The sequence below is a fragment of the Lactuca virosa genome, chromosome 7 (genome assembly GCF_052849685.1).
Source record: "Lactuca virosa cultivar CGN04683 chromosome 7, Lactuca_virosa_CGN04683_v6, whole genome shotgun sequence".
Taxonomy (NCBI): Eukaryota; Viridiplantae; Streptophyta; class Magnoliopsida; order Asterales; family Asteraceae; genus Lactuca; species Lactuca virosa.
The window spans coordinates 223,890,032-223,906,539 of NC_136432.1; the positions used below are offsets into that span (position 1 = coordinate 223,890,032).

A 16,508-nucleotide genomic window follows, 5' to 3' on the forward strand; every position below is an offset into this window, starting at 1 on the left:
GCAGATGTGGTTATTGGTGGTGCACGATTCAAGAAGAAAGGACGAGAGAGGGATGTGGGGGTAGGGTGGGTTTCGTAAAGAAACAAGAGAGGAAGAGGAACATAGAAAGGTGTGATTGGAGGTAGGAGGGATAACAGTAGTAGTAAAGGGTGTGGGGGTGTTTTCACCGAAGAATATAATAAGGAGACTTTGCACTTTGCAATGTTTTAAAAAAAATGAACATATAAAATGATGTTTTATCTCGTCTTAGGAATTGTGTTGGCTGGAAAAAATGATCGGAAAATTGATAATAGTTGAAAAAGATAAAAGTTACTAAATGTGTAAATAGTTTAATGCTAAATCGTTTATGAAAATGTAAGTTTAATTGTGTTTCTTGAACGTATAAACCGGCTAGGGTGTTAGAAAAATCTCTCCTTATGAGAGTGACCCAGATTTGGTCGACATTAGGTTTCAATTGAGGGGTGGTCACGGACTTCCCAAAAGAGATGCTTTAAATGGTCCATGTGTATTGCTAGGTGGACAAAGCGCCAGAAGGTTGCTTCGTTTGGATCATTGGGGTCCTCCATTATCATAAAAGAACCCTGTTACACCTGCAACAGCCGGGCAAAATGATATATTTTGAATAACAAATATAAGTTTAGCAGTAAATAATGTACACTAAAATCTAAAGTAAATGACCATTTTAACTTTTGCTGTGAAATTATTGTTTAAAGAAAAATGATTATTTAGCTGAAACTAAAAGGTAGGGAAGAACTTTTTAACTGAAAAAAAGAACCAGAAATTGTATTTAGTCTGATTTTTGGTCTTTAGTTTATGGCTTATTCGGTTATTGAGTTTTTTTTTAGTTCCGGTCCAGTTTTGGACCTGGTTTATGTGCCTAGGCTATAAAATATATTTGATAGGTTAACAAAAATATAGTTTTGATAGCTTAATGGAGTATCTTAAAAGAAACACAGCCACGTGGTTTTTTTTAGCACCCATAAATCATAACGGAAACATTCAAAGAACATGCTGAATAAAAGGAAGCACAACAAAACTTTTTGACCACCATGCACGTGGACGACGGCCATTAAAATCCGTTTCACCACTCTCCTCCACCTGCCGCCTATAAAACCGTCACCTCCTCCACTACAATCAACACCCTTTGATATTCCTTTAGTTCTTTCATAACCTTTTAAAGCAAAAATGTCATCTTCTTGCTGTTCAGGTAACTGCGGTTGTGGTTCCGGTTGCAAATGTGGGACCAGCTGTGGTGGCTGCAAGATGAACGCAGACATCAGCAACTCCGAGACCATCACCACCAGAACCACCATCGCCGGTGTTGCATCCGCCACCAAGAGGTACCAATGTAACTTTCACTATTTCTTAAACATCGCCACTTAATTATACAAACTCGTGCTTCTTGATGTGACATGACCAACTTACATGCAATCATGACATCATGGTATATATATATATATATATATATATATATATATATATATATATATATATATATATATATATATATATATATATATATATATATATATATATATATATATATATATATATATATATATTTGATACTAAAAATAACTAATGTATATTTTAATGATTTTGTATAGTTGTCACGATGGATCAGAGATGGGAGTTGCAACATCAGAGAATGGTTGCAAGTGTGGATCAAACTGCACTTGCAACCCATGTAATTGCAAATGAATGATTGGATAATCGAATCTAAAAGCAATTAGTACTTCGAACATAGTTCGTGATATCTTCGGATATTAAAGAAGCTTAATGACAATAAATTAGCAGTAGTTATTATTATTATTTTTCTTTTGTTTTCGTGTAATAAAAAGGTTTTGTATGTAAACATTGTATCGAATCCTATGAATATAAAATAACTGTTTTTAGTGTTGATTACATTTATGTGATTTAGGATCCATTACATATAGTTAGATACACACTTATGTAAAACAATTAAAGTTCTTCTTCATGTAACTTTTTTGTGTTCAGACTCTTTAAGTTTGATTTTTAAAGTAAATTATTTTCAGTAAATTATTTAATTCATATTAAATTATTAATACTATTGACGCGGTGAGTCTAACCGTCGTCCTCAAAATCACAGCCGTCTAAACTCCACGTTCTTTCAATCTCGTCCGCATAAACTTGATTTTGGCGGTTTTTTGCAGTTAATCGCCTCCTCCTGGTTCTTCTCCCCCACGATTCCGTCTCTACACAAGTTGTACACAATTGACTGTTGTTTCCTTAAGAAGCAATTGATTTGGAAACACGTCGGACTTTTACCCTTAACCGCAAATTGGTTTTAATCAACAACTGCACCACACGATTCCATGATTGCTAGAAATCAGGTGGTTTTAATTATCTATCTTGCCTATATAAAGAGTTGAATTTCACTGTAATTGTTTGAATCATAGTTGTCGATTGACAATTGTTGGAATAAATAGTTGCTTCTGTTGCTCCAATGGCTTCCGATTCGTCTGACATACCTTCACTTAAGGTAAAAAATCATTTGTTTACTCGATTTCGATTGTTTGTATCTCATTGCATTTGTTTGTTTCAATTGGTAAAACTAATTGATTCGTTTGATTTAATGTTTTTGCCAATTCGTATATTCTTTCTTCACGTAAGGTTAGCTTGTTGTCTCGATTCCTTTGATATTTAGTCGATTGTATAATCAAGTTCGATATATAATTGAAGCTAATGTCCATTAATGTTTAAAATTTCGATTTCATATGTATTAACAATTGTGTTACGTATACTTTTTATATAGAACGTTGAAGTTGTTGCTGGAAAAGTGAATCCACCGACAGATGTATCAAAATCGATTATGTATGTGCCATTGATCTTCTACAAACTCCAATTAGGTAAATTATTAGTCACTTTACATTCTCAAATATAGTTTTATGACTATCATACTCTCTTAAACGTGGATTGCTCTCCATTTGTAATCACCAAATTCACACCCTATATTTCTTCATCAATCATGATTCCTGAGAAAAGATATATGTATTATTTATGAAATCATTGGTTTTAGGGTTTATCATTTGTGTAATTGTTGATTTATTCAATTTATTTTAGATTGAGGGTTGATTTTATGGTTTATCTTTTATGTAATTGTGGATGCTTGAGATAACCAGAAGAGCAGAGCATAAATAATAGAATTATATCATACATATGAGTTGTTATATGTACTGATGGGGGCAAAATGGTCCTCCAGTGAATCTGGTATGATCATAAATGTTGATTAATTGATAATCGCCATTTCCACATTCTGATCGAGCATAAATTATGAAGAGAGAAGCTGAAGCAAAAGTAAATTGTTCAACAATTGAGAAGAAACTCTATTAAAAGGTTATTTAATAATTGTTACAGACTTTACTCCGTTTTTTCTACTGCTTCCTACTATCACTTCATTGATGAACAGAAATTTGGTGCAGAGAACGACAAAGAAAGAACAAATCTATCTTTTTTGGATTGGAATCATTCCGAAATCATGATGATTTGAATGCTGATCTTTATGAACCATAATTAGGGTTCTATCCAATCCATTCTTTTAAATTATGATCGGTGATTGCTAGGTTTTTTTTAGCAAAGAATAAATAGAAATAAATGTGAAATCAAGATTTATATCTCAATTTATATAACATTGTACTGCAGCTGAAACAATTCTTTTAGCATTTCAAAACTACATTCTTATGCTTGGAACAAGTGTAATGATCCCTTTACTATTAGTTCCATTGATGGGTGGATCAAATGTAAGCATATTTTAATTTCCTTCATCTCTCTCTCTCTCTCTCTCTCTCTCTCTCTACTATTTTTAATACAAATTCTCTATTTTATTTAATATTTTTTCTTCTAGGGTGATAAGGCATGTGTTTTACAAACATTACTATTTATAGCTGGAATCAACACACTTCTTCAAAGACTCTTTGGAACCAGGTTACCTGCTTTTTTGGAATATGCCCATACTTTACATCATAAATGATTCATCTCTGCAACGGATCCCAAATCATTATGATGTATGTTGTAAAATGTCTTTTATACCCTTTTTTGTCAAAATATGAGAATGTAGAATGTGAAAGAAATTTTTGTGTTCAATTGGTTTTGCAGATATTATACAAACAATGAGACCTAACCAAGGAGCTTTAATCGTTGCTTCTAGCATTCAAATTGTTGCTGGTTATAGCCAGCTTTGAGGTCTCTTTTCACAGTATATTTAAACATTTTTCTTTCTTTACTAATCTTCCATTTTCTAATTTTAATTTTTCATTTTTTGGAAAAAAAATTCATAAAATTTCCAGTCCACTTGGCATGGCTCCTGTTGTTGGTTTAGTTGGTTTAGGGCTATTTCAGCGTGGATTTTCCATGGTATGTTTATTTTTATGTCATTTCTAAAAAAAGGGTAAAATAGTCATTTATTCAGATTCAGACTTAATCCAATGCATGACTTAATGTTAGTGCCATTTTGGTAACATATTTTGTTGTGTGTTTCCTTTTTCAGCTAGGAAATTGTGTGGAAATCAGGTTGACTATGCTACTTTTACTTATTGGAGTTTCACAGGTAAGTTTTTCTTTTTTGTGATAATTCATTTCAATGATGTCTTATTATTGCCTTAAAGAATCTAATAATTCCTCAAAACTTGCAGTATTTAAAGCACACAAGACTACTGAAAGATGTTCCCATTTTTGAGAGGTTCCCTGTATTAATATGCATATCAATTATATGGATATATTCAATTATACTAACAACTAGTGGAGCATATAGAAATAGACCTAATACAACTCAAATAAGTTGTAGAACAAATAAAGCAAATCTCACATCCACTGCTCCATGGTTAGTATTAATAAACTAAATAGATTCATTTAATATCCTTTTTACATATTTGATTTTGTCCTAAAATAGTAAAATCATTCAGGCTTAAGTTTCCATACCCGTTATAGTGGGGTCCACCTACTTTTTCAGTTGGCCATTCGTTCGCGACGATGTATTTAGTTCTTGTGTCAATGGCTGAGGTAAGCGCGCGTCATAATTATAAAAAAAAAGTTAAAAAAATTGTTTCATTTTTTGTTTTTTTAATCAGATTTTGTTGTAACACATTCAACTAGTGCTTATAAGGCTGCATCAAGGCTGGCAATTGCAACTCCACCTCCTGCTTATGTACTTTGCAGAGGCATTAGATGGCATGTGAGTTCTTTATATTATATAAAAAAGATAAAATTTTTAAGGTCAAAAAAATTCTAAATCTTGAAGTCAAATTTGTTTTTATCAGGGAATAAGTGTGCTTCTAGATGGTCTTTATGGAATTGGAATTGGATCCATAGTGTCAGTGTAAGAACCATTTGCCAATTTGGTGTTATTAGAATGGAAATTGACATGTTTGATGATATTACATGTCTTTATATGAAAATTGTCATTTAAATGCATAATTATTAGACATCTGAATAGAAGTGGGTATAAGTTGATGAAATGTTTGTAATTGAATCGACTTTTATTTGGTATAAATTTACAACTTTATGAATTATGGAAAGTTTGAAAGTAGGTTGCATATATCATAAAGTGTTTTAAGACTAAATTTTATGAACTATGAGAAATTTCTTTTGTAAGAACAAGTTTGAAACATCATCTTATTTCAGGGAAAATGTGGGTCTTCTTGGATTAACCAGAGTTGGGAGTCGAAGAGTTGTTCAGATTTATGTTGGTTTCATGATTTTTTTCTCCATATTAGGTTAGTCTTTTCAAGATTTTATGATTAAACACTTATAGTTATTGGTTTTTGACAATGTTTCTATATATGAAGTGATTTTTTTAGGTTAGTTTTATTCAAGTTTTTGTATGTTTTGCAGGAAATTTGGATGAGTTTGTTAACTGTTTAGGAAGTGATGGAACCGATTCATGACATTGTTATTCGTTTTAAAAACATTTATAATAATGGTCTAAGGCTTAATTAAGTTGTTATTTAGTAACTTAAATGTCATTATTTTAATAATTTTCACTAAAATGTTATAATTATTATCGATCAGGGGGATATCGGTCAAAATGCATCAGAAGAATTTTTTTTATTCCGGTCTGGGTTTCGCTTGTGGAGAAGGTTTTTTAGTTTAATGCTTTTTTAGTCTCAATTTTGTAACATCCGGAATTCCAGGTATCAAATTTTAATTATTTATTTTGTGTCTAGAAGAGGGACTCGACGAGTTGACGCCCAGACTCGTCGAGTAGGATCGCGATTTCTGACTGGATTTAATGAATGGACTCGACGAGTCGGTGAGTCGACTCGACGAGTCCGCGCTGTGGGCTGAAACCCTAAATCCTCGGGCATGTGCCCTATTTAAGGGATCTTATGACCCTCATTTGCGGCCACCTTCACCCTTGAGAGCACCAGAGAACCTGAGAGCATTGTGAGTGAGAAAAGAAGCCATTCTCTTCATTTCTAGTGTGATTTTTGCAAGAAAGAAGGAAGGAGGGCAAGCTAGACAGATTGTAGAGCTCAGATCTTCTACCATTTGATCAGAAGAGGCTGCTAGAGGTATAAAACTATGCTCATTCTCGTGTATATGGTGATCTACTTGAATCTAGGGTTTTCTTATGCCTTCTCTAGCTTGGATTCGAAGCATATGAGGTCCCAAGGTGGAATCCTTCTTAGATCTGGACCTTAAGAGGTCCAGAGAGTCCTATCTGTCCTGCTTTATGCTATACCTTTGGAGATATGAACCTAGGTTGCCATTTTAGAAGCTATTTCACCGAAAGAAGCCCTATGAGTGTTGCATGAGTGTAAAGGTTGGACCTTTACGTGATTATTGTGTATTGGAAGGTCAGATCTATAGGATAGAGAAACAGATCTGACCTCAGAAGGTCTTTTGAGCATTGCCATGGAGGGAACTCGCCGAGTTTATAAGGGGACTCGACGAGTCGAGTTGGGTTGCCCTGCGATTCGTGACCAGTGGAAACCCGTCGAGTGAAAGGTTAACTCGACGAGTCAAGTGAGGATTTATGAGGATTAAGAGGACATGGACTCGCCGAGTCACACGAGTGCACTCGACGAGTTTGGTCAAAGTTTGACCGAATGACTAGGGTTGACTTCAGTTGACCCTAGGGTTTTGGTCAAACTGGTTCAAGAGAAAGTATTGATTAGAGATGTTATTATGTTGATAGGAGGAGGCTAGATCGGGTTATCGAGCCAGAGAGATTATCCGATATCGTACGAGGTGAGTATTCTCACTATACTGTACCTAGAGTGGTAATTATGTGTGACCGGAAGGTCTTATGTGCTATGAGGAGTATGTGATGTATGCTGTTATATGATATATATGTGTTATGTTTTGTTATGAGTAGTATGGTATGGACCGGAAGGTCATTATGATACGGACGAGAAGGTCAAGATGTTAGGGACCGGAAGGTCGACAGAGGAGGGACGGAAGGTCTATCCGGATTGTGGGACGGAAGTCCCCTGAGACACGTGGATCGGAAGATCCTGTAGAGTTATAGCCTTGAGTGGCGTATGTGCGTATGTGGTATTTTGGGGAACTCACTAAGCATTTATGCTTACCGTTTATGTGATATGTGTTTCAGGTACCAGCGAGGATCGCGGGAAGGCGCCGGCATGATCTGTACACATTGATGGAGTTTTATGTATTTGAGATCTTGGGATTGTTCTATTTGGATGACATGTGTTACACTGGGTTTTTGATGCTTATTATGAATGAAATTATGTTTTAAAAAAAATGAAAAATTGTTTTGGAAATTCACGTTGTTACAAATTGGTATCAGAGCCTTGGTTTGAGGGATTCGGATGCATCTTCGGGTGTATTTGAACTCAAACTGAGGATTTGAGAAATTTTTCATAAAAGGAACAATTTTTCTAAAAAGTAAAGGAATTTGAGGAAAACGGGAAGAAGCAGTGTGTACGATCTGCCAGCGCCCGAACGGTGATTTCCCAAAATACCCTTACATTATGTGTTATGAGATATGATATGACATGTTATGCATGCTAGAGTAGGCCAGGTATTCATATTAGGACTAGAGTGGCCTGATTTGTGATGCCTTAGCCTAGGAGATTACTGTTGCTTTGAGATGCTTCAAGAGTGAGTAGGTAGCAGTAAAGAGCTTAAGAGAAGTCTACCGAAGGGTAGCCTATGCTTAGCGAGATGTAGAGTGCTTGTGATCTGGGATCCTAGGAGGAGGACTTGGAATGAATGCGGATGCGGTGTGGAAGGTAGTATAGGGCCCGTACTACTGAAAACACCGGATCAGTGCGCAAAGCAAGTAAGAATCCTCAGGGTACCAGGGAGCAAGTAGGGTTGAGTTATCGAGTGCGAGTATAATCGAGCGACTCTCTGATATTTTTATGTTGTATTTCAGAGACATCATGGTTGGGACACGCCACAGACCAGGGACCAGCGGCGTGAGTGACGAGGAGCTTCGTCAGATGATCCACGATGAGGTGGCTGCGGCTATCCGAGCAGAGACACCGGAGATGTTTGGGTCTATTAAGACCACGTTGATTGAGACATTCGATGAGCGGTACGCCACAGTTACTGAGGCTGCAGCCGCTGCAGCTACGACAACTGTTGCTGCTGCTAGACCTCAGGGGGGTGACTCGTTGCTATTCCGGGAATTCAGCAACACGAAGCTGCCAGAGTTTGATGGGACGCAGGACTCGATTGCTGCGATGAGATGGATTTATGATATTGAGGGATGCTTCTACACCTGTTCGTGTCCGGAGCATCTGAGGGTACGGTTCGCGTTGAACCAGCTCCGCTTGTGAGCGAAGGATTGGTGGAAGTTTGCGACGACAAACTTCACTCTTGCAGAGATCTCAGAGGTGACCTGGGAGAGGTTCACCACCATGTTCAGAGACGAGTATGTTCCTCCGGTGGAGAGGGAACGGTTGGCACAGGAGTTCTTGACTCTCAAGCAGGGGACGGAGTCCGTGACTGAGATTACACGGATGTTCCACGAGAGGGCGATGTTTTGCCCTGAGCACGTGTCATCTGATCAGGCACGCATGAGCCGATATTTGAGCATTCTGAGGAGGGACATTCGGGAGTTCGTGGCGAACTCGACTTACCGGACATTTGCTGAGCTCCAGGCAAATGCCCGGAAGAGGGAGATTGAGCTGGAGACTCAGGCTAGGGAGGAGGCCGAGTCTCAGAGGAGGGACAGGCGACCGGTACAGGTACAGCCGGCAGCCAAGCGGACTAAGTCCGCTGATACGAGATCTGGAGGCCAGAAGGGCCGCACTTGTGGGAAGTGCGGTAGAGGACATGATGGAGTGTGTCGAGCGGGTGCTTGCTACAAATGTGGCAAGGAGGGGCATATAGCCAAGGACTACCCCAAAGGATTTATGGTTTGCTTTCATTGCAACCAGATGGGTCACCGGAGGGCCGAGTGCCCACAGCTGCTACAAGGATCAGCGTAGGGATCTGCCCCTGCTACTGCACGAGCTACTGAGTGTCGGTCAGTGAAGGCCGAGGCATCGAAGGCTCGCGGGAGAGCCTTCCAGTTGACAGCGGAGGAGGTCTGCGCAGCGCCCGATGTCGTGGCTGGTATGTATTCTTTCATTTATTTATGCTGAGTTGAGATATTGGGCTTATATTATGATATGCGTAGGTACTTTTCTTATGAGTTCTGTACCTGCCTTGGTGTTATTTGACTCGGGTGCGAGTCGATCATTTGTGTCGTTAGCGTTTAACCAACACAGTATTCGGAGGGAGGCATTGAGTCGACCTCTACGAGTTTCCATAGCTGACGAGCGAACGGTGTATGCTACTGACGTGATTCGAGGATGTATGCTCGAGATCTTCGTTGTTGAGTTCCCGATAGATCTGGTCTCAATTGCGATGGGGGACGTTTGCGTTATAGTGGACATGGATTGGTTAAGCCAATTCGGGGCGGTTATAGACTGCGAGCGACAGACGGTGATGATACGAGACCCTAGTGGGGGAGTGCTGACGATATATGGCGAGGGTACCCGACATGGGTCAGCATTTTGCTCAGCTGCCAGAGCGAGACAGAGTTTACAGCAGGGCTGCAGCGGGTTTGTAGCTTATGTGATGGATACTCGAGTGGCCGCAGAGAGGCCGAGTTCTGTTGATGACGTTCCGATAGTGCGTGAGTTCCCGGATGTTTTTCCCGAGGAGTTTCCGGGTGTGCCTCCTGAGAGACAGGTGGAGTTCCGCATCGATTTGGTTCAAGGGGCAGCGCCTATCGCCAATGCGCCTTATCGTCTTGCGCCGCCAGAGATGCAGGAGTTATCCTTGCAGCTTCAGGAGCTGCCGGGGAAGGGGTTTATTCGACCGGGTAGCTCGTCGTGGGGAGAGCGCCGATCCTTTTCGTCAAGAAAAAGGATGGTTCACACCGGATGTGCATTGATTACCGGGAGTTGAACAAGTTGACGGTCAAGAACCGTTACCCCTTACCGAGGATCGATGATCCGTTCGATCAGTTGCAGGGAGCGTATTGGTTCTCCAAGATAGATTTGAGGTCTGGATATCATCAGGTGAGAGTGCGGGATGAGGATATCCAGAAGACGGCGTTCAGGACTCGTTATGGGCATTACAAGTTCGTGGTGATGCCTTTTGGGCTCACCAATGCACCGACAGCGTTCATGGATCTCATGAACAGGGTGTGCAGGCCGATGTTGGATCGATCGGTGATCGTGTTCATCGACGATATTCTGGTGTATTCGAGATCCCGAGAACAGCATGAGGAGCATTTGAGGGAGATCCTCAGAGTTTTGAGATCGGAGAGGCTTTACGCCAAATTCTCCAAGTGTGATTTCTGGTTACGAGAGGTCCAGTTCTTGGGGCATCTCGTTAATCAGAACGGGATATTGGTAGATCCGGCCAAGATTGAGGCGGTGATGAGTTGGGAAGTGCCGAGGTCCCCCACCGAGATCAGGAGTTTTCTGGGGTTGGCTGGCTACTATCGGAGATTTATCAAGGATTTCTCCAAGATTGCCGTGCCCCTCACCAGGTTGACCCGGAAGGGCGTTGCTTTTGCATGGGGTCCAGAGTAGCAGACCTCATTTGAGACTCTTCACCAGAGACTGTGCGAAGCCCCAGTGTTAGCCCTTCCAGAGGGAATGGAGGATTTTGTGGTGTATTGTGACGCATCGATATCGGGGTTGGGTGCAGTGCTTATGCAGAGAGAGCATGTGATAGCATACGCATCAAGGCAGCTGAAGCCTCACGAGGTGAGGTATCCCACCCACGATTTGGATTTGAGGGTCGTGGTGTTCGCCCTCAAGATATGGCGTCATTATTTGTATGGGGTTCGGTGTGTCATATACACGGACCACAAGAGTTTGAAGTACTTGATGGATCAACCCAACCTGAACATGCGTTAGAGGAGATGGTTGGATGTGGTAAAGGATTATGACTGCGAGATCCTGTACCACCCGGGCAAGTCTAACGTTGTGGCCGATGCCCTGAGCCGTAGGGCAGAGAGTGCCCCGATACGAGATATTTGTATGAGGATGACAGTGTTGACTCCGGTGTTGGACACCATCCGAGAGGCCCAGGCAGAGGCTGTGAGACTGGAGAACCGCAAGAGAGAGCGGGTGATTGGGTAGGTATCGGAGTTTGTTACCGATAGTCGAGGGCTTATGACCTTTCAGGGTCGGATTTGGGTACCATTTACGGGCGGGGCACGTACCATCCTGATGGAGGAGGCGCACAAATCGAGGTTCTCGATCCATCCCGGCGCCACTAAGATGTATTTGGACCTGAAAGGAGATTATTGGTGGCCCTGTATGAAGAGAGATGTTGCGTGGTTTGTTGAGAGGTGCTTGACCTATCGCAGGGTTAAGGCCGAGCACCAGCGTCCGCATGGCAAGTTGCAGCCACTTGAGGTTCCCCAGTGGAAGTGGGAACAGATTTCTATGGATTTCATCACCAAATTGCCGAGGACCGCGAGGGGTGTCGATGCAATCTGGGTGTTCGTTGACCGGCTGACGAAGAGCGCTCACTTCCTTGCTATCAGTGAGAGCTCTTCCGCAGAGAGGCTGGCAGAGATGTACGTGAGAGAGGTGGTATCGCGACATGGTGTACCGATCTCGATTGTGTCAGATCGAGATGTACGTTTCACTTCCAGATTCTGGAAGAAATTCCATGAGGAGTTGGGTACGAGGTTGCATTTCAGCACCGTTACCACCCACAGACGGACGGACAGAGTGAGCGGACGATTCAGACGCTCAAGGACATGCTTCGAGCATGTGTGTTGGACTTCGGAGGAAGTTGGGACACGTATTTACCCTTGGCTGAGTTTTCCTATAACAACAACCACCATTCGAGTATTGGTATGCCTCCTTTCGAGTTGTATGGGAGGAGGTGTCGGACTCCCATCTGCTGGGGAGAGGTAGGGCAGCGAGTGATGGGTAGCACTGAGATAGTGCTTCAGACGACTGAGCAGATACAGTAGGTCATACAAAGGTTACTAACAGCTCAGAGTCGCTAGAAAAGTTATGCGGATAGGCGACGATCCGAACTCGAGTTTCAGGTTGGTGACTTCGTACTCCTGAAGGTATCGCCTTGGAGAGGAGTGATCCGATTCAGGAAGAAGGGCAAGCTGGGGCCCCGGTACATTGGTCCTTTCAGGGTGACCGCGAGGGTGGGCAGGGTAGCGTATCGTTTAGAGCTACCTGCGGAGTTGCACCAGATACATGATACCTTCCATGTGTCCTAGTTGAGGAAGTGTATAGCCGACGAGTCGGCAGTAGTACCACTAGAGGATATTCAGGTGGATGCGAGCCTGAATTATGTTGAGAGGCCGATCGCGATCCTGGATCGGAGGATCAAGGTTCTGAGGAACAAGGAGGTGCCCCTGGTTCAGGTCCAGTGGCAGCATCGGAAGGGGTCCGAGCTGACTTGGGAACCGGAGTTGGAGATGCGGGAACAGCATCCAGAGTTGTTTACAGAGCGAGACTTCGAGGGCGAAGTCTGATTCTAGTGGGGGAGAATTGTAACATCCGGAATTCCAGGTATCAAATTTTAATTATTTTCTTTGTGTCTAGAAGAGGGACTCGATGAGTTGACGCCCAGACTCGTCGAGTAGGATCGCGATTTCTGACTGGATTTAATGAATGGACTCGACGAGTCGGTGAGTCGACTCGACGAGCCCGCGCTGTGGGCTGAAACCCTAAATCCTCGGGCCTGTGCCCTATTTAAGGGATCTTATGGCCCTCATCTGCGGCCACCTTCACCCTTGAGAGCACCAGAGAACCTGAGAGCATTGTGAGTGAGAAAAGAAGCCATTCTCTTCATTTCTAGTGTGATTTTTGCAAGAAAGAAGGAAGGAGGGAAAGCTAGACAGATTGTAGAGCTCAGATCTTCTACCATTTGATCAGAAGAGGCTGCTAGAGGTATAAAACTATGCTCATTCTCGTGTATATGGTGATCTACTTGAATCTAGGGTTTTCTTATGCCTTCTCTAGCTTGGATTCGAAGCATATGAGGTCCCAAGGTGGAATCCTTCTTAGATCTGGACCTTAAGAGGTCCAGAGAGTCCTATCTGTCCTACTTTATGCTATACCTTTGGAGATATGAACCTAGGTTGCCATTTTAGAAGCTATTTCACCGAAAGAAGCCCTATGAGTGTTGCATGAGTGTAAAGGTTGGACCTTTACGTGATTATTGTGTATTGGAAGGTCAGATCTATAGGATAGAGAAACATATCTGACCTCAGAAGGTCTTTTGAGCATTGCCATGGAGGGAACTCGCCGAGTTCATAAGGGGACTCGACGAGTCAATTCGGGTTGCCCCGCGATTCGTGACCAGTGGAAACCCGTCGAGTGAAAGGTTAACTCGACGAGTCAAGTGAGGATTTATGAGGATTAAGAGGACATGGACTCGCCGAGTCACACGAGTGCACTCGACGAGTTTGGTCAAAGTTTGACCGAATGACTAGAGTTGACTTCAGTTGACCCTAGGGTTTTGGTCAAACTGGTTCAAGAGAAAGTATTGATTAGAGATGTTATTATGTTGATAGGAGGAGGCTAGATCGGGTTATCGAGCCAGAGAGATTATCCGACATCGTACGAGGTGAGTATTCTCACTATACTGTACCTAGAGTGGTAATTATGTGTGACCGGAAGGTCTTATGTGCTATGAGGAGTATGTGATGTATGCTGTTATATGATATATATATATATATATATATATATATATATATATATATATATATATGTTATGTTATGTTATGAGTAGTATGGTATGGACCGGAAGGTCATTATGATACGTACCAGAAGGTCAAGATGTTAGGGACCGGAAGGTCGACAGAGGAGGGCCGGAAGGTCTATCCGGATTGTGGGACGGAAGTCCCCTGAGACACGTGGATCGGAAGATCCTATAGAGTTATAGCCTTGAATGGCGTATGTGCGTATGTGGTATTTTGGGGAACTCACTAAGCATTTATGCTTACCGTTTATGTGATATGTGTTTTAGGTACCAACGAGGATCGCGGGAAGGCGCCGGCATGATCTGTACAGATTGATGGAGTTTTATGTATTTGAGATCTTGGGATTGTTCTATTTGGAGGACATGTGTTACACTGGGTTTTTGATGCTTATTATGAATGAAATTATGTTTTAAAAAAAATAAAAAATTGTTTTGGAAATTCACGATGTTACAAATTTGAGTAGATTGCTGCTAAATTCTCTTTTTTCATACATGTGATAGGTTTGGCATGAACAGTCTACACATTCTTTTTTTGCTAGAACAGAGAGCATATATTATCAAGCACATAAACGCCAAGTACAGAAGACCTCGAGGTTGGCAAGAACCAAGTAAGATTTATAAATAAGATTGCCTTTGCCAACTGCCATGTTTTTACCTCGGCTACATGTTTGTTATTTCCTCTTTTCTATGAAAATTATGTAATTAAATATCTGAATATTAAACAAATATTCAAAGGTAAGGCCATTTTGATACAATTTTCACACTTTTCTTCTATTTTTAATATAATGAACTATTTTTCCTTTTATTTTGATCCTATAGAATATAGATAAATAGTCACTGTTGGGTTCCAATTTTATTTTTGTTTGTTGATTTGTTGTCATTTCGGTAGAATAAACTTAGTGCTTTCAGACTTTTCATTAATGTTTTTATTCCCATCATTGATGTTTAATGAGCTCGAATATTCATATGTTACATATAGGAACCGAATTGGAGGTTTCACCCAAGGGCATTCAAGGTCTTCAGAGGAACATGATGAAGTTGGTGAATAGACCTCAAATTTGTTGTCTTGGAATAGATTTCATCAGGAGTTGGTGGTATACTTGACATTATCCCCATACATCAACAGGGATAAACCAGGCACCTCTACACTCTTAGAGATATGGGAAATGGCTAGAATGCATAATACTTTGGTGATCACAAATAAAAAGATGTATTAGGTTACCTTTTCGTAGCATTAAACCTTAATGATACTATCTGACTTGCCAGAAGGTTTTTTATTTTTCAAGTTGTTGCTAGGAACTGATTACTAAGCTATGATATGTTATATTACTACTCAGTTTTATTTTTATACATATAGGTTGCGATAATGAGGATCTTTTATGCAAGAAACCTCTCAGGTCTTACAAGCTTATGTGTACTTTTGGGTCAGGGCCAACAATTCCGATCTTGATTTAGGGAGAATGGGTAGTAAGCTTTAATAATCATGTGATTTACGACATATTTTATTAATGTTTTCCAATTTATAATCTTTTTCTGAATACATTAAATATGTTTATATTTTCCAGGGGTTGGTTTTCTGATACAAGTGGAGAATAGCAAACCTGGAAGATTATTTGAAAATGACTATGTCACTTTTCATCATACTGATATTTATACAATAGTGTAATATAGTAGCCAAAAAGTCATTGTAAATTTATTAACCAAAACCCAATTGTTAGGTAGCACTTATTTAAAACCATCTAATGGCTCGATAAGGAGGGGTATTTTGTAATTATAATGGTTTTTTGGGGTAAGAATATGGGCAGCCGGGTTTGGGTTTGGGTTTGGGTGAATATGGTAGGTGTTTTTCAGGCTAAGACTATGCCAAGCATGGATGATATAGCTTATCTTATTTACTTAAATAAGCATTTTTGGATAAATTGATCATTTTATCAGCTTATAGTGGTTTGGTAGCGGATTATCAACATCCAACTATGAAGACATCTTGCAGAAAGCATCTCATAAGTACCAGACTTTTGAAGCCTTAACAACAACAGATTATCAACATCCAGCCGTTGAATTGAACCTTTGGCTAATGCATGTGTTTTCCTTTACTTAATTGGTGGATATCAGGTAAACACTTTTTGTGTCCTTTTCCTGATTAATGAACAATTTATGCAACCTACTTACCATACTTTGTTGAAATCGGGTTTATTTGGCAGTAGGATGGAAGCTCATGGGTTAAACTCATCCTGAAAATTGAAAGGAAAAGAATATTATCAATCAAGATACCTTCCTAAAGTGGAAATGGTATGTTAATTGGTTTAGATTCAAGTTGATATTATACTTTT

The 16,508-nt window shown here is 40.6% G+C and overlaps 1 protein-coding gene and 1 pseudogene across 1 annotated transcript; both read left to right on the plus strand.

Moving 5' to 3' along the window:
• Positions 1-1,128: 1,128 nt before the first annotated feature.
• Positions 1,129-1,902, plus strand: LOC145125624 (metallothionein-like protein 2). Its single transcript, XM_079061058.1, has 2 exons — positions 1,129-1,340; positions 1,608-1,902. Exons 1-2 carry the CDS (start codon positions 1,186-1,188, stop codon positions 1,699-1,701), a joined length of 249 nt encoding a protein of 82 aa, XP_078917184.1. The 5' UTR covers positions 1,129-1,185; the 3' UTR covers positions 1,702-1,902.
• A 1,298-nt stretch (positions 1,903-3,200) lies between these two features.
• Positions 3,201-5,737, plus strand: LOC145127590 (nucleobase-ascorbate transporter 1-like; annotated as a pseudogene).
• The last annotated feature ends 10,771 nt before the right edge of the window (positions 5,738-16,508 follow it).

Excerpts from the sequence above, each read along its gene's own strand:
- LOC145125624 (XM_079061058.1), top strand. The coding sequence starts at position 1,186 with ATGTCATCTTCTTGCTGTTCAGGTAACTGCGGTTGTGGTTCCGGTTGC. Across the intron at positions 1,341-1,607 it reads GTTGCATCCGCCACCAAGAG|TTGTCACGATGGATCAGAGA; the intron begins GTACCAATGTAA and ends GATTTTGTATAG.